The 19712-nt window shown below is 33.4% G+C and overlaps 1 protein-coding gene across 1 annotated transcript; it reads right to left on the reverse strand.

The window, feature by feature from the left end:
* Positions 1-10616: 10616 nt before the first annotated feature.
* LOC18427445 (uncharacterized) lies at positions 10617-19712 on the reverse strand (the record flags this gene model as incomplete). The annotated part of the gene is made up of 3 exons (XM_006836495.2): positions 10617-11268; positions 19433-19457; positions 19582-19712. Coding segments are annotated over 3 exons (570 nt in total), but the record flags the coding sequence as incomplete, so codon positions are not given.

Raw genomic sequence — 19712 nt, forward strand, 5'->3', positions numbered from 1 at the left:
TTTTGCTTTGGATCCATAAATTTGGAGCTCCAAAATGGCTGAGATTTTATCCTCTTTGAAGAATTAAAGTGAGTGTCCAAGTGAAAAGTACAAAAGTGATATGTTTATAGCAATGTATGTCAAATATTATACACTTTATTTTTATTTTTTTCCAAAATCTGGAATGCTATATATTAGCCACTGCGCCAATCAATATTAGCCTTTATATCTTATAATAGATTGGGATATTTGATTATATTTCCCAGCATTTATTGGTTCCTGATAACTGACTTTAAAATTGTTGAATTGGCTCAAAATCACTCGGCCGGGGATTGGGAGCCTGCAATTCTGGCTTGGGGAACCCAGGCAATTCCAGTTCAAGTAGTTTTTACTTCCAAAATAATGGATATAATAACCTGGCTTGGGGAATCCAGGCAATTCCAGTTCAAGTTCTTTTAACTTCCAAAATAATGGATATAATAACAACAATTTTAGAAAAGGGTTATACAACAATAAAAGTAAGGCACATTTCAGTATTGGAAATCTTTGTAATGATTTGCAAATTTATTTTCATCTCTAATTATAAAATTTAAAGCTTCAAAAATAATGTAGATCAAGTAGATCTATACACTTGAAAATCTTGAAAATTGATGTTTTAAAAAAAGCATCACGAAAATGCACTATTTTCATAACTTGAAATCTATTTATTGTCATGTCCATACATCTTGAGGTCGAGATGATCAATTTGAGGATTATTGGGCAACAAAACAACCTCTTCTAGTGAAATTTTGAGATGCATCTTAATTTGATTGTTCACGGCCTCACCCTTATATAAACACTCAATTTTTCTTTTTAGAAAACACTCGATTTTTCTATAAGTAATATACCTATGTAAAATAATTGTCTGATGTCATATTCCAGTTGGTCTTCCTTTTTTTTTTTTGTCAATTTATCTTGTCCATTTTTCAGTTTTCTACCCATTTTACCCGTTAGATGAGAGGGTTCGCATGCGCAGTGTCTTGATAATCCTTGATTGGTGTGATCCATTTGGTCAAAGCAACTATCATTTGGTTTAATTTGTCTTCCAAAATAATAAACCAGAGGTCCTTTGATGAGGAAAAGGGGGAATTTTTCTACTTTCCCTTTTATTAAAGGTTCGTTTCTGTGAAAATTAATTTAAAGAACATATTAAATACAATTCCTAATCTCTTGATAAAAATAATCATAAGATTCCTATCAAATTAATTGAAGAATCCTGGTAGGGATAGAAGTATATATATAAATATGAAAACCTCAAAGAACTTGCCTATTTTCTCAAACTCCTACTGGAAACGTTGTAAAAACCATAAATCTTCATTCCTCTCTCAAAAAACGTGAAAAATTATACATAAATTAAACAGCAACAACGAGGGGAAAATATGTGAATGTTTGTATATCTGTCAACTCCATCCTCTCCTTTTGTATCTTAACCCCATTCTCTCTTCCTTTCATTTCATGTGAACCTCTCTTCCATCTCTTACTCCCACCACTCTCTTATTATGCTTTAGTTAACTTGCACAAGGGCACGTTTGGTTGGTGCGTAAATATTACAAATGTAAACACTTTGCAAAACTTTGTTTTCCAAGCTTTCTTCTCGTAATGTTTGTTAACGCGTTTCAAAAACATTGCGTAATGAATTATGTTTGGTAACTTCTTTGCTATTTAAATATATTTTATAAATATATTAAATTTATATATATACAATATTTAAAAGGGTACGGTTTCTATAAGGTTGCAACCTTAAACGATCCAAGTAGGGCGCACCTTAAAATTTTATCATAACATGTCATTTTGTTGTAAAAAAATCTTAGCAATATCTTAAAATCTATTTTCATACCTTAGAAAATTTTAAATTCCAAAAATGGTTAAAATTAAGTAGATCTATAAATATATGAAAATCTTAAAAATAAACAGTCTAGATAATGTATTACAAGATGCACTATTTTCAAGACTCAAAAACTTTTCTTTTTCATATTCATACATCTCGATGTCGAGATGATCGATTAGAGGGTCTTTCAAACATTAAAACAACATTTTCGATAGATTTTTGAGGTGCATCTGTGATTCTACATTTAAGGTTGCAACCTTATATAAACTTTTCCCTAATTAAAATATTATAACTAAAAATATATAATATATTTATATAAATAATATTTTTATATTAAAGATAAAATATTATATAAATATCTATGACATAAATAAAATATATTGTATAATAAAATATATTATATTATATGGCATAAATATATATTTTATATTATGATATTATATAAATATAATATATACATAATATTATAAGTATATATTATAAATAATACATATATAAATATAATATATATATATATATATATATATATATATATATATATATATATATATATATATATATATATATATATATATATATATATATATACATAATGTAATATATAATATAACAAAATGTAATTTGCATTATATAATACAAATATAAATTAATGATATAAATATACCATATTTAATATAATAGTATGAGACCATTTATCTTTTATACAAAGAGGTCACAATTATTTTTAACCATTAAATGTGAAATACAATAAATGAAAGTGTGTCACAACATTTGAAAAATTTTGTTTTGGACTTTGTGTCCAAACAAAGATATATTCTCAACCACTAGATTTCAAATCTAACTGTCAATGATGATTGTGACTTCCTTATATAAAAAATAAATTGTCTCTTCGTGTGTATATATATATATATATATATATATATATATATATATATATATAATAGTATACTAGTTGATTAACATACGTAAACGTAACAATAGATACAAGAACGGTAAAAAACATTTCAAAGAACAAATAAATCAATAATACATTTTACTATAAAATGTAAGCATAAATAGACTAAAATAAAAATAAATAAAAAGTAAAGCAAATTAATAATTCAATTTTAATATACTAATCTATATGTGATAGGCAGAATTACTCTTAATTTCACACTTGTTATAGTTCACAAACTTTCCACACTGACATTCAAAAAATCCTTTTTTTTTTTTTTAGCTCCCTTTGTCTTGCCAAACTTTCAAATGCAATTTAGAGTGATCAATGAGATGAATGCTTGAGGCTATAATTCTCGAGTCCTCTGTCTTTGCAAAATGATCCTAACCAAATTTTATACTAAAGAAATTTTGTTTAAATACTTCAATATTTATTTTCAAAAGCTCTTATAAAAAGGAAGATGTTATTAAGATATCTAAGACTGATTCTAATGGGTAGAACATTTTCTATTTGAAACACACTTTGAAATTTGAAAATTTCGGAGAATAAATAAAGATGGTTTCCTTTGTGTTTAAAAGAGTCTAAAAAAAGATAAAGTTTGTTTCTTATTTTTAGTGGGAAGAATGTCATTGATATTTTGGGTAAATAAAATTTATACATTAAAAATTGGCATGCTAGTGTGAAATAATTATAATTTCCTAATAAAAATCATAATAATAATAATAAATACTTTAAAATCATGGAAATGCACAAATATTTTTTAATGAAATTAAATATTTTAATTATAAAGAGTATATTAACAATGATAGTTCTTAAAAATTATAAAGAAATACTGTTTGAAAATTAAATTATGCTTTTATTAAGTAAAAATTAGAATGAAAAGTTTTGTAGTAAATTTTTTAGAAATTAGTTTTACATAGTTATAAGGTATTAAAATAATACAAATTCAATATTATTTAGCAGTAAAAAATAAGGAATGAAAGATAGTTTCCTTTTACCTATTTTTGTAAAAAACAATGCATAACTTTTATGAACCATTTGCTAAAATATTTAGAAAAATAAATGAAACCAAAATGTCACTGACAAAAGTAAATCATTGGTAATAATATATAATAATAAAGTAAATTCTTATTTCATTAAAATTTAAAAAGTCAAGATTATATAGATAAAAATGCAAAAAATATCAAAACATTTAAATACATATATAAAGGAAATTTAATCTAGGGAAAATTACACATATATCTGTTATATTTTACGTTATTACGGATGTACCAAATGGTTTTCGTTATTATATGTCTATCTGTTTTTTATCTTTCGTAACTCAATTTTTTTAAAAAGATGACTTTACCCTTTTTCGGGTATTCAACATTTGAATTGAAGAGTTTTCGGATGTTCAACATCCGAAAATAGCCGAGAGTTTAACGTTCGGATGTCGAAAATAATTTCGGATGTTGGACATCAGAAAATAGCACATTTTCGGATGTTGAACATTCAAAAATGTGCATGCGAAAGAAACCTTGTGGAATTTTGCAGGCATTTTTTCAGATGTTGAACATCCAAGAATGTGCTATTTTCGGATGTTCAACATCCGAAAATAATTTCAGATGTTGAACATCTGAAAAACCCTTCAATTTGGATGTTGAACACCTGAAAAAGAGTAAAGTCATCTTTTTAAAAAAATTGCGTTATAAAAGGTAAATAACGGATAAACATGTAATAACATAAACTTTTTGGTACATCCGTAATAACGTAAAATATAACGGATATGTATGTAACTTTCTCTTTAATCTATTTAAACTTTCTAATAATGCCTCTTAAATATAGGAGAAAGCCAAAAATAAATAAAACGAAAAAGAAACAAGCTCATTTCCTTGAAAATGAAAATTTTGATGATTTTGAGGAAGAAGAAATAGTAAATTAGTCATGGACTAAACCGAAAAAGATCTAGATTATATAGTTTCGCCATGAATACAAATCCTAAATCCAATCTAGTGGCTTTCTAATGATGAAAACGTAAAAAAAATTAAATTAAATGAAATCCATATAATAATCACAATGATATATTGGAACAACGGATAACTTATTTAGACATTGGACTTATAAATTTCCATCCTGATTACTCAAAGATTTAAGTATCCAACTTACATCATCATCAATGTTTTTTTTCCAATTAATTGGGGTCGGCTGCATGAATCCTACCATTTTACTCTATTAAGGACCATATCCAACTTACATGATATATTGAAATATAAAAAAGAAGATAATAAAAACATGACAAAAACCTATAATATACACAAACACCGATAAAAAAACCATTGTCGAGAAATAAATGATAAATATATATTGAGAAATACAAAGTTGACGATGGAATTACAAATCAATTACTTCAGAAATTGAAAAATCTAATGTTAAGATGATATACAATTGGATTTATGTGGAAAATAAAAAAGCAAATGAAATATTTATAAATTAATATACCAAAGTGGCGAGAGAACACCTGCATAGGCAGAATGCATAACTAAGAATTAGGTCATAAATAGACATATAAAGTTAATAAAAACCTTTTAAAAATAATATTTATTAAATAATAAAAATAATTATAAAAATTATTGTTGAATAATAAAAATAAAGAGAGATAAAATATTAATCTCTCTCTCTCCTCCATTACTCCTTCACCCCCTACCTCTCTCTCTATTTGTACACCATCTTCCCTCTCTATAACTTATTCTTCATGTTTCCACTGTATTACTAGAATCTCAAACTTAATAAGGTTTAGAAAAAAAAAACTCATTAAAGAAAAAAAAAAATACCCACGTGAATTATAGGAAGTACGTTACTAAATTGTAGAGCAATTCAAAATTAAAAGTTTTAGCAAGAATTTCATTATATTTTCTCTCTCCATTTGGCTATTCTCTATCTGTACACGTGCGTATTCCTTTCTTTGATTTTTTTATTTTTTTTTTTTTATTTTTTGAAATTGTGGTTTAATATATCTTTATATCCTCTAAAATCTTTAATTCAATCTCTATCTATTCTCTAAAACCCTAATCCCACTTCTCGCACGCACCAAATGACTGTCTATTTTTTGTATCTTTTAGCTACGTTTCTTTAATGCTTCACACACCAAATGACTGTATATTTTTTATATCTTTTAGCTACGTTTCTTTAATGTTGAAAAGGGAATTGATCATCTCTCTATCCATAAAAAGTTTTCTTCTAAAAAATCTCAGACTCCTTAATCTTCTCTCTCTCGTATCTCTCATCCATGATTATATCTTTCCATCTCTCTCTCCAAAAGTGCTCTTCTAAAAATCTCCTACTCAATTTTCTTTTCATATATCCGTCTCACATCTCTCTTTTCATCTTTCTCCCATGGAAATTCGCTTCTTTTTTTTTAATTTTAAAAGTTTCTTTCTCTCTCCACTAAAAATGGGTCGTATGCACCTTTTCCTATCTCTCGTTAAAAAGGGATACATATCTCTCTCTTTCCCCTTAAAATGGAGAATATATTATACAATCTCTATAATATTAAGATTCTTTTTTATTTTTGTGACACATGTCCCCCTTTAATTCTAACTTAATAATGTAGTATAATATATTATACTATTGGAAATGGTTCCTCTTCTCTACTCCTCTGCTGCTACCACAGCAAAAGAAGAGGACACCAAATACTATGATTCCCCATCTTTGTGCATCACTAGCATGCGGTGCTTTCCAAAATTATCCCGACGCATGGTGGTTATTTCGAGCATGGCTGGAAGCATCGCATTAGGATTGCCGGTGGCAAGGATCGTTGCCATTGTGATGGCGATCGGGACAGGCAGCTGGATGCTGCTGATGGGAGCTTGCGGGGAGCATTCCGACGGCGAGAGATGAAGAGGATGCTTATTGCGGGGCTCTCTTGCATCCACCTCGAGGCGAGTTACACGGGCGAGTCCGAGTAACTCTTCCGAGTCCAACTCAATTTTTTTTTAAAAAAATGAATACATTCTTGCAGGGGCTACACTGATATATTTGGAACATTTTTTGGTACTCCCATCGCATAAAACATATGCATTAGGACTAACCATGGAACCATTCAAGTATATATAGCTGAAATTTGACAAATTAAACTTTACAAATATGTTGTACAATCTACTCATCATGATATTTGATGTATTAATATAAATAAACTTTACAAATATGCTGTACAGCCTACTCACCAAAACTCGACGTGGGCGATAAGTCCAAGTGGTCTCGGCCTAATCTCAAAACATTGGATTAGTGTTCTTTCATTTCATCTCTAGCCTGAGCTAATTTTTAAGGGAAAATATCTCTGCATCGCCTATTTTTAAGTTTCATATCTTTAGAGACTCAAGGTTTCAAAATATAACTTGAAGCATAAGGTTCTTAGTTTTTTATATCTTCTAACCTCCTGCACTACTTTTACCCATTTTAATTTTTTTTTAACCCAAACAAATGGTAGAAAAACAACTCTTTTTAACCCATCCGTTGACATGTCAATTCCCCCAAACCCCATTTCTCTCTTCGCATTACCCCACTCTCGCTCTCCCCACCTTTCCCCGAGCCCCTCTTTCTCCATGTTTCCAACCTCTCTCTCTCCCTGTGTTCACCAGGGCAACAGGTGACTGCTCTCTTTGTTGAAGGTTGCCAGGGCAACAGGTGACTGCTCCCTTTGTCGAAGGTTGTCAATGGCTCTTCATAGAAAAGAAACTGTGATATAAATAAAAAAATGACATATTTTCCCACTAATAGCATGAGAAATTCCCAAACCGGAGCCAAAAATGCATCCCCAGTATATATAACTGAAATTTGACACTTGAGAGAAGGTTTCTTCACGCACTTTTCTCTTGACATAGCTAATGTGCTCTCTCTCTCTCTCTCAGCAATATCAATTGAGCTTTATCGGCCTTGCGTAGAGATTGGTGAAAAGGTAGACATAGATAGAGAGAGTTTAGTCCATGGAAATCAGAGTAAAAGGGGTAGAGAGATGGGGAAATACATGAATTTAGAGATGGACATGATTTTTATGCGGGCTTCACAATAAATATATTTTGATCCTAATTTTTAGAGAATATATAATCTTTAACATGCTAAAAATCAATATAGCATATGTGTATGTGTGTGCGTGTACCCAAAGGCTGATGCAATAATATACACCCAATGGCCTATATTCAATCTGGGCTGATGGGATGGCCATGGTTGTGTTTTATCTTTGAATTTTAGTTTTTTTATACAATCAAGATTACTTGAAATTTTGAGTGTCTACTTTTGAAAAATAGAGGCATGTAATACAAATCTTTATAAATTATTATTTTTATAATTTTATTAGGTGCACCATAATGAGAAGAATTTACCTTTTAAATTTTAAGTGATTTAAATTTGTATAAAAGATATTAAAATTCAAATATAAATACAATCATGATTGTATGTGTGTGTGTGTGTGTGACTATAACAACATAGCTACGCATCAACAATAGCTAGTTTAGGGCCCCCTTTATTATTCTTTTATATAGTTTCCCATTATCCATTGGGATGGTACACTATGAGACCATTTATTTTGGTACAAAGAAGTTACAATCATTTTTAGTCATTGATATGTGAATTCCAATAGATGAAAGTGTGTTACAACATTCAAGAAAGTTTATTTTGGGTTTTGTACTCAAACAATGACATATCATCAAGTATCTGATTTCAAGTCTAACAGTCAATAATGATTGTGATCTCCTTATGTTAAAAGTAAATGATCTTATAGTACAGAATTCTACACGTTCATCACATCCTCTTACCCTCTTTGTAGAGATTAGGAAAGATATTGTAGGTCCACAATAATAAGGTAAAAGTGAATTTCCAAAATATCTGCTATACTATCTATATACTCACTCAGGCCAAACTAATGATAGTAGCATTTTTCATATCCCAAATTTTGGTAATGTAATTTTTAGAATTAGAACCACATAGAAACAAAAAAAATATAAAAAAAAATCTCATTCTTTACCTATAGAAAACATGTCACACACCAAGTTTGAATAGGAATCATCCAATATTTGGAAGAAAACATCTAGATGTTCAAAATGTTAAAATCCAGATATTTTTTTTGATAATAATCATCTATAGATGCCTAAATAGATTTTAAAACTCTGACTCAAAAGAATCATCCGAAATGGTTATGTTGCCCGAGAAAGTTGTTGTATAGTGTGCTCCCGCAGGAGCAATCTCCATGCTCCATTTCCAAAAAGAATTTCAACACTGTGATCAAATTAAATTTAGGAAAACATTTCTCTCATGGTGTGGCCGATGCATCGTACATGTGGAGCCCACACTCTGTGGCCCCAGCCCTACATTCTCTTGGTACCCCGCTTTTCTCACTCAATTTCCCATCCTCACAATAATCTCCTTCCAATTTTAGCATCTTTCTCTCTCTAAGAAAGAACTTCTCTCTCTCTCATAGAAAAAAAAATGCCTGACATAAAAGTTTGGCACCCTGCCACTTGACCGCCTAGCACCCAGGTCTAAAATTTGGACCCGTATCAGGATCTATCGGATCTTGGGTTTGGCTGGATCCATTGTCACCTTATGATTATGAGCTTATTATTATTATTATTATTATTATTATTATTATTATTATTATTATTATTATTATTATTATTATTATTATTATTATTATTATTATTATTATTATTATTATTATTTTTATTATTATTATTATTATTATTATCGTTGTTTTTTACCATCATGTATCTTAAGACTATGAGTTTTCTTTTTACTAATAATATAGTAAATGTTATCAATATTGTGACAATACAAACACTTAATGTGTGCCTAAAGACACATGATTGCCATCATGTACCCTATAACTAAAAGTATGGGTGGGGTCCGGCTGGACCCATACCCAGACCGGAGATTGGGTTTACTTGTCGGATCCCAAATATACTTCTCGAGTCCTAAGGTTAGTCGGGTCGATTGCCACCCCTAATGGAGTCAGATCCCTGAACTTTTTTGGCACCCTGCCACCTGACCACCTAGCCTTGAAACCTTTCCCAGTTGTGAGTAGTTAACATTCACGTTGCTGCATCTCATAGTCAATTCCCATCACTGGACCATAAAGAAAGAAAATATGACACAAAATTAACACTCACCTTCTCATGCATAGGGGAGAGAGAGATTTAGAACTCCATTGGCCTAGTGTAAATCATGTGCCTCTTCTCATATGAGGCGACCATGTGGCTCAAATGAATATAAATGACATACAGTTAAGAAATTAGGCAAAGGACCCTAAGGTTCCAGCTTTCCCACCCAAAAAATGAAAAAGAACCAATAATGGGTTGGTAAGTATAGTTAGCCCTTTTGAAATGATCATTTAAACTGCTCAAATTTCTCCAAAAGGGCCATATTAGATATTCCTTTTCTTTTAATTAGAATTAAATCCAATTTAAGCTAAATAAATTGTGGGATTGTTTTTCTGGTCAAATAAATTTATCGGAAAGTATAATAAGATATGTATTTTTTAAAAAAAAAAAAAAAAGATCCCAATCACCCTTAATCATCACGCTAATAATCATGAGATGAAAAATTAAGAGGCCAAAGGTATTCGGAAAATCGCAATCACTTTTGACCATTAGGTACTGAATTAGTTGGCTGCGTCGGACCACTTATTGCTCTTGTAGCTCAAATTTTGTTTTGTCGAACCATAGGTCGAGATAGAATCTAATGCAATTGTGACCTTGTACTAAAAGTAAATGATCTTGCAATATAGATTCCCCACATTTACTAGGTTTTCTTACCATTACAAAAGAAAATGTGTCCCTTGTAGAAAGGGAGGGTGGAATTTCAATGTGTTGGTAAACAAATTGGAGAAATCTTTTTTATTATCGTTCAGTATTGTTACCAAAGAGCAGCAGAAAGGAATGCACAAGGCTAATGTCAATGTCAAAAAATATAGGGTACCAGAAATTGTCACAAGTCCAATAATGGATAAAAAGAAGAGAGAGAGAGGGAGTGGGGAAGAAAGTATTAGTAGTGATCCCAAAAGCTCGTAACAATTCTTCCATTTCCATGCCATGGAGAAAGGGGATCATTGGTTTTTAAGAAGCCAAAGGATGTGCTCAAAGACAGCAACCTCACATGGCAACTTGATACCTCCATTGTTGGTGAAGCCAAACTCTTCCTCTGCCTTCTGTAAGAGTGCCATGAACACCGAATGGTTGAGATACGAGACAGGGATTACGTATCTCCGGAGCTCTTGTCCAACATAGACAGCTATGAATCCTTTGTGGACATCGGTAGGGAATTCTTTGGCATCGTCGGAGCCAACTTGGAAGTCCGAAACAGCATCCGGCAAGACCATCCCCGACTCCCAATTGATTCTCTCCCTGGGTGATCTGGGGGACTTCAAATTCCATCTCTTCAAGGCCCCTACTAGTTTAGCCCTCTGCAACGGCATGATCCGAAAGAAAAAGAAAAAGAAAGAGAGATAGAAGGAGATTAACTAGTGCAGCAAGTAGAGAGATGAGGAGGTGTTGCAGAAGGAAGGGGGAAGAGAGAGTTTGAAATGAAGTGGGACAAGAGGATGAGGTGGTTTAAATAGGAGAGAGGTTAACCATTGGAGAGGAGAGGAGAGGAGAGGAGAATGATTTACTACTAGAAAAAGTAAAAGTGCGAGAAGCGTTTTGTGACATGTCTGTGGCTTTGGGAAGGATACCTCATTTTGCATGTCCCTTGTCTGTCCCCCTCCTTTTATTTTCCACTTTTTGGCATATTCATAAACATGGGGGAGAGAGAGAGAGAGAATACAACCACCAATCATTTTGCTTCAACGACGACTCCTCTCATTGCTTTCACACACCATTTCTCCTTCCTCATTTTACGCCTTTTTCGCTCTAACTTGCATTCCTTCTTCAAAATCGATAGGATGAGGATCTTCTTTTTGTTGGGGTCACCAATTAAATGTCCTTACGAAAGTAATCTAAAACCATGCCCACAATTATCTAATACATCCAGTCGGAGCCTAATCCAAATCCATATGGACTGTGTGGCATTGTGAAGCTGTCACCAATTAAATGTCCTTACGAAAGTAATCTAAAACCATGCCCACAATTATCTAATACGTCCAGTGGGAGCCTAATCCAAATCCATATGGACTGTGTGGCACTGTGAAGCTTGATTTACCTGAGTTTTGACTTGCTATGCCCTCCAAAGGTGATGTTTAGAAATCCGTAGCCCTAGGCATTTGTGCACAACTGATAAGGGTTTCAATGTGGGGTCGCTTTTTATGAAGTCAAAATTGTGCTTGGGGTGGTTGACCAAGAGAATGGGTGTAACCTATGTGTCTGGTGGTTGGCCAGAGAAGATAAGGGCTAAATCATCATCATTATTATTACACGACATGTACACTAGATAGCAGTCCAGGAAGCAGCTCTCTAAGTGAGGGTATGTCTCATTAACATGTGCTGAAGAGATGCCTCCTTTGGACTGTGTCAGAAGGAGGTATTGGGCTGGAATGAGGCCTGGAGTTGTCCTCAAGGCGAAGGACCCATGAGGTATTGTGCTGGAATGGGGACTGGAGTTATCCTCAAGGCGGAACCTGTAATATATGAGCTAGGATCGTGCCTCCTTCATTTCATAATTTAACGCTGTAGGTCTTGGGAAATGTTGATCAGTTTGAGAAGTTGACAACGAGATACAGTTTTTAGAAGGGATAGAGTCCTCCATATATTTGTGATACTCCTAAATCTTTGGGTCTAATTCTTATCAAATCTTCTTAAATATGTTTATTAATATTTTAGACAATTAAAATACTTTTTTAGATCTTTCTATATATTTTATTATAGTGAAAATGGATTTAAATAAGAAAAAAATTAATTTTATGAATTCATTCAATTCAGAGAGAAAAAAATATTTATTGCTTTTTTAAGATTATTTTTATTTATCTAAACTTCTTTTTGGGGTGTGAGGGCACTTTAGAACTTTGGGCCCACCACATTTAAGCCCATTAGGTGGGGGCATGGAGCCCACACATATCTCACTATGTGTGGTACGCCCCACGTTTTCCATTCTTTCTTTTTAGTGTGTGGCTTGCGATGGAAGCCACCTACTTGTTTTATAAATAAAAAGAAAGCTTCATGAAATAAGGTTGATTGATTTAAAATATGGTGTAGAGATCGATTAAAATTAGATTTGTAAATACATAGTATTGTCTCTATATAAATATTGATGGCAATAGAGTTATTGAAATTGATGGATAATGGTTTTAGCTCATTCCTTTAATCATGATGGCTGATCTAAAGAATGAAATGCTAAAATCTCTTCACCTCACATGTCTCCAAGATCTATGGCTAAATTTAAGTCTCATAATGATGGTAAATTCATAGACCCCAAAACCCTAGCATCATGTCTATAAATATTATTTATGAGGGTGTATTATTTATACTTATAGAATTGGATTCGCCTCTCTCTCCCATTGGCAGGTATGCCCCTGCAATCTCTTTTATTTCTCTCTTCTAGTTAGGGATTTGAGTTGCTTTGAGCCTAAAGTAAATCTTAAGGGGCACGCCCAAGCCACTAGAGGGTGACATGCCCTAGACTAGATGGTATTTGTGTTATTGTCTTGTGTTATGAGAATGTGTCCATCCCATGTCTTGTTCTCAAGAGGCTTTGTCTAGATTTTTCGAATTATGAAATCGGATTAGGACCAAGATCCCGCGTACCATTGTGGCGAATATCCCGTGTAGTGTGTTCGAAATCCTTGGGGATAACCTGAGACAAGGTATTTGGTAATTCTAATGGCTTCATGTTTCTTGATTCTTCATTCATTGTATTTTTATTTAATTGTAAAGAATTGCAAAAGTATGTAATAGAATATCCTAGATTGTATTAAGATATATTTTATAAATAAAATTGTAACTTAGGACATCTGTAAGTGTTCTAGTTGTACAAATAAAAGAAAGAAGTAAAAATGTTAACTATATATACGTGGCTAGATCACATTGTCCTACTTTCATATTATTATAATACAAGAAAACCTTTGAATAAGCATTTAATGGGGTGGTCAAGGTTAAATTGTTACATAAAAAACTGTCACCCTATTCCCAGACATTTGGCAGCACCTCCCTTATCTATGATTCGTGTCAGAAGAAAAATATCGAAATACTCCTAATACCAGTCAAATTCTCGTAAAAAATAGATAATGTTTCATATGTTATATCTGACAATAGAAACGCTCTTAATATCAGTTAAATTCCCGTAGAAATTAAAACAGGTTTCAAATGATAAACAAAGTGACAAATGATGTCAGGGATCTAGTACCATTCCAAGATGCAATAGGATGGTGTGAACACACCTCCTGGTTACAGCTGAATCAAAATCGTTTCCTGTGTCTCGAGTTGCACACTCAAATACTCGTTAAAATTATAACATAAATTCGGTGATATATTCTTAACTATCAACCAAAACCTTGCAACTGTCAACTGCAACAAGCTATATCATAAAACCAAGGTTTTAATGAGGCCAAAGAACCTCTGCACATTCACATAGACTCACTGCATCACAATAGAAGAGCCTCAATCGTTGGAGCAGTAGGATTCAGTGGGCAAAACGAATGTCATCACAACATGACATTCAACATAAAGGCTTGGCATCATGGTAGGCATACAAACATCAAATGAACTTGGAGAGATATAAAGGTCTGGTTCTACTATTCGATTGAGATTTGAGAAGAACTTATAAAGAAGAAAAATGCTTTGATAGGGCTACAGCCTTATAAAAAATAAGTAAACCCTCACTTAAAAACTCATTGGAATTTGTAGTTTTGACGTAGAAACCGATCAGATCAATCGGCCTTGACCATTATGGTTATAAAAAAAATTAAGATTTTAAGCTCTGAAAATTGTTTATCTTATAACCATTATCTAGACCGTTCCTTTCGCTTTAAAAAAATAAACGTTCACGCATATGCAATAACTGTACTATTTTTGTAGTTTCAAATTCCATTGCAATGTTGAAAATTGATTTTAGAACCTGCTCTTCCAATGAGGATACAAGATGAGGCTTTGCTTTATTTTTGTAAAGCCTACGTCTTATAACAATTGGGCCGTGTCGATGATCCTCCACATCATCACATGAGAGATACATACATGAGAAATGGACACATCACAAGCGGCAAATGTGTCCAAGAGGCTTACTCATGTAAGTAAGGGTCACCCAAAGCATGAAAACGGTGAGAGGAAAGAAAGACGTCCAACCGACTTAAAAGATGAAGGATTACTGCGTGGTCCCTAAGTACCACCTAGAATGCTATGGTCCTTTAAAAGTATTGTTTTGAAACAACAAATAATTAAAAAAAAAAAAAACACTAATAGGCAACAAGGTCAGGTCGGGTCCAGTCGACCCCAAGATCCGACAGTACCCCACACGACTAGGTTTTACTTGGACCCGGACCCAGACCCAGACTCAAGTGGGTTGGGTTGGGTTGGGTCCAAGTCCATAAATAAAAAATAAAATATAACCCGACCAGAACCGATAGGGTCCCAGCCCGACCAAGACCTGGACCTGACTCACCGCGTCCAAAACTCGACCCAACTCCAAAACACGGTTTGGGTCAACCCGACCTCATTACCAACCCTAGTATTTATTTTCTTTGTTAGACAATGGGTACATATTTCTAGGATTAGCAACAAGCCAAACCTGACCCTAGTCCCCATAGTGCCAACCCAAGCCCGGCCAACCCTGACCAGAGCAAAGAGGCCTTGGCCCTATTAGGGCCCAGGCAAATAAAATCAACAAATAAAAAAATTTAAAAACAATGAGGGAATACACTGGGCAGTGGTCGCCCCCGCCCCTGGGCTACATTTTTGTGGCCCGGGCCCTAATTTTTTATAGCTAGGCTTGAGACTGGTTAGCACTCTACCCAACCCATAGCCACCCCTACGTATTTCATGGGCTTAAAGGAAGTTTCTCATTTAGAATCGTTCACAATAATAATCAAACACGTAAGGATATTTCCTTGTTGAGGCAGCACAATCACCCTCTCCTTCAATCTAAACTGAATACGTAGACAAGTTACAAGACCTCCTTCTTAGAGCTGAGAATGGGTCGGATCGGGTCTGGATCCATCGGGATCTGGATTTGGATCAAAAAATATATATGAGATTTAGATCCAGATTCAGACCTGATCAAATCTAAAAAATTATTTTTATATTTAAATCTATAAAATAGTATAACAAAAAAATATTACATAACATATATGTATAATAAAATAATATATAATATTTTAATAACTGGATCGGATCTGGATTGGATCCAGTTGTATCCAGATCAGATATGAATTACTAATCATATCCAAAATTTGGATCCGGATCCAAATTTTGGCCCGAATTTGGATAGGATAAAAAATTCAGGTTTCATATCCAAACTGAGTACATTCTTAACCATACTTTCTCTCTCTCTCTCTTAGAAAAATTGGCAACAATTTTAGTAGCATACACTGTTGAACTTTCTTTACTTGGTGAGACAGTTGGATATGTAATCAGCTAGCAAAGAGCATCTAGGCTTATTAATAAAATTCGTCAAAAAAAATAAAAGCGTCTTGGTTTATCTTATTATTCATTATGGCAAATATCTTAATCATAAAGCACTTCTCAAATTAAAAAGCAAAGAAAATATCCTTGCCAAAAAAGAAAAGGTGAAGAAAAATATCATGGTTGGAGAGCAAAAAGTGTTTGATTTTTTGGGTGCTTATTCCAAATTGCTTTCTTATTTTAGGATCCATCATATTGTACTAAGTTGCACCAGCCTTTTTTAAGCCTGCCCTGAAAACCAGAAAAAGTGAAAGAAAAAAGAGAAGACACGAGAGCAAATATTGAGATGCTTTTGAGGACAATTGCTCGATGAATAGAAAATAAAGCAAGGCCACAATGGAATGTCGATATAAGGGTGTGGTTTGTATGAGTCTGAGGCCCTAAACAATCAAAGTAAGGTGCACCTTCAAATAGTGTGGAGATATGTTACTTTAGTATTAGATATCCTTATGATAGCCTGAAAATTCCATTTTATCTCTAACTATAAAATTTAAAGATCGTAAAATAGTGTAGATCGAATAGATCTTTGAAAACTTGAAAATCTTGAAAATTAACGGTCAAGATAATGCCTTACAAGATGCACTATTTCCAAGAATTGGAATCTATTTTCTCTCATGTTCACACATCTTGAGGTCGAAACAATTTTCATGGGCGATGAGACCCAAAACAATGTCAACACAGAGTTAGAACTTTGGATAGCTGATCCAGAATATAAAGATTTCAAAATTAATCGGACTAAGACAGAGTATATGGAATGCAAGTCTAGTAAAAACATGAGTAGAGGTAATAGCGTAGTTAAGATTAACGGTCAAGAAATACAAAAAAAAATGCATTATCGATATCTAGGGTCAATAATTTAAAAAAATAAAAAAATTGAGGAAGATATCACACATGGCATTAAAACTGAGTAGGCGATGTGGAGATGCGCAACCAGAGTTTATGTGATTGTAAGACAAGCTTTGCTTTATAAATTGGAATGTTGGGCGGTCAATAAACAACATATCAATAGAATGGGGCACTTAAGAGAGAGAGAGGGCTTTAACAGACAACTATCTATAAGTGATTAGGACTTGTACCTAACAATCTATGGGAGAACTCCCCATCCTAGAGTTCTTTATCCTTTGAAGCCATGCAAATGGTATTGTCTTCCAAGTGACCAACTGGACTTCCAAAAACAGGACTAAATACAAAGGATCATCACATAAAACACACCTTCTATTGTGCCTTTGCTAAGCATTACAAATCTCTTCTATCTCCTAACCTAGACTCTTTGGAGGATGTGGATTTGAGGAATTAGAGAGTGAGGTGTATACTAGGATCATGCTATCTTCTTGGATTGATTCTCTTGTCCCTCACAATGATTTAAAAAGTCCAAACAAAAAGTAAAGTATCCATGTGCCATAGGACCACGGTTATATGACATGAAAACTGATTAACTCCATCCATTGAGAAATCAAAGGTTTGGGGTGCTTTCCTTGAACACTCATGAGAAAGGAATAGTATGAGGGGGGGCCAATTGGTGATGCACCGTGAGATTCCCCCCTATGAATGTAAGAGAAACTCACATTACTCAGTACGGTCTTCTATGTACTTGAATTTCCCATGAAGAAAAAGATCATTCAGTGTCATGATTCTTTCTTGGAAGACTCACTTGATTGTTTGAGCATGGCAAATCTACTCTCTCTCACTTGATTGTTTGAGAATGGCAAAATCTTCTCTCTCTCACACAGTGAAATAGTAATAGCCGGCATGTGCAGTGCATGTAATCTAAAATATTCTCAACAAAATAAAATAATCAAAATACTTTTGAAAGTTTCAAGAGATATTTTGATTATTATATTTTATTGAAAAAAAAATTTAATATTTTTTATAGGTGTGTCACAATGAGAAGATGACACGTGCCAATTTTCATATTCATACAATTTGTATAAAAAATTAAAAATAAAATAGCGTCGGATCTAAGATAAAATGGTATGGCCCACTTGACCAAAATTGGATGGCTGGATAGTAGGTGAAATATAGATCTTCTATACCGTAGGGGAAGTATAGAAACTTTTCCCCACATATATAACTCCACCTAGTAGTATAGTACAACTCCCTCACTCACTCTCTCTAACAACCACCGGTATTACGGTTTTCCCTCACTTTCTTTTTATATGAAAAGGACCTATGCAACCCTTTATGATAGGCCAGGTTGCCTATCCATATTTTGTTCCTCATTCTTTTTTTTAGATCTGGCCTATATGACATGACTGATTGATAGAAATACTTCAAAACTCCATCTTTGTTTCATATATCACACTAGATATATAACATATTTGTGAAATACGATTCACTTTCAAGATGCCTTGATGGTGAAATGGTAGACATGCAAGACTCAAAATCTCGTGCTAAAGAGTGTGGAGGTTCGAGTCCTCTTCAAGACGTTGAAAATATTCATTGAATGAGCAATTCAATAACATAAACAGATCTCGGATCTAATCGATATTGGCAAGTTTCATACGAAGTATTTTGGCGATCCCCACGATCCGAATCCGATTAGTTGGAATTGGAACGGATCACGAAATCTTGGCGATCTTCTCTATCTAATCAACTGAAGAGTCCTTTTCGTAATGGCATGTCCTGTACGCACCCCGAGTATATGATTCAACAAGAATTGATACTATAGAAACTTCTTGTAAAATGCCCCACCGTAACCCACCAGCAAATAGAATACACTTAGTTATTGTGCATATATTTACCTGCCTGCCTAAGTTCTTACCGTACGTAAATGCAAAATATTGGCACAAAAAGGAAAGGTACATTGTAGATGTATGGGAATGCCTCAACCACAAAATGTTGATCCAACTAGCCCAAGATATCTTGACAAGGATCTTGGACCTCTCCTATGGGCCCAACCAATCTCTCTTTTTAGTATTTTTTTATTTAAAAAATACGTGTGTAATTGGAAAGATGTGTGGTTTTTCACTCCCAAATCAAAAAAGGGAGTGTGGATTGAGTGGTATTTAAGTGCGGACATTTTCATGCCTTACACCCAAGGGCTGAAGTCATGGTGGTAATATCCTCACACATAATTACCATATCGTGGTATCCATTCCTACCGCTAACACCCTCAATTAACACCTTCAAAATGTAACTCCTTAATCTATTTAAAAAACAAAAGGGTATGGGCTTATCTTCCCCATTGAATTACCCAAAAAAAATTATCATCCTTACAATCTTAGTACAAAGGTGAAAGTGATGGTGTATGTGCAAAGCGTGTGTGTGTGGGACGTGTTACAGCGGTCGTTGAAGAGAAGGAAGCTTGTAATAGCCACCGTCGAGATGAAACAGAATCATGTAACAACAGCCCTTGAGA

The sequence above is a fragment of the Amborella trichopoda genome, chromosome 12, assembly GCF_054954075.1.
Source record: "Amborella trichopoda isolate Santa Cruz 75 chromosome 12, AtrichopodaSantaCruz75HAP2 v2.0, whole genome shotgun sequence".
NCBI lineage: Eukaryota > Viridiplantae > Streptophyta > Magnoliopsida > Amborellales > Amborellaceae > Amborella > Amborella trichopoda.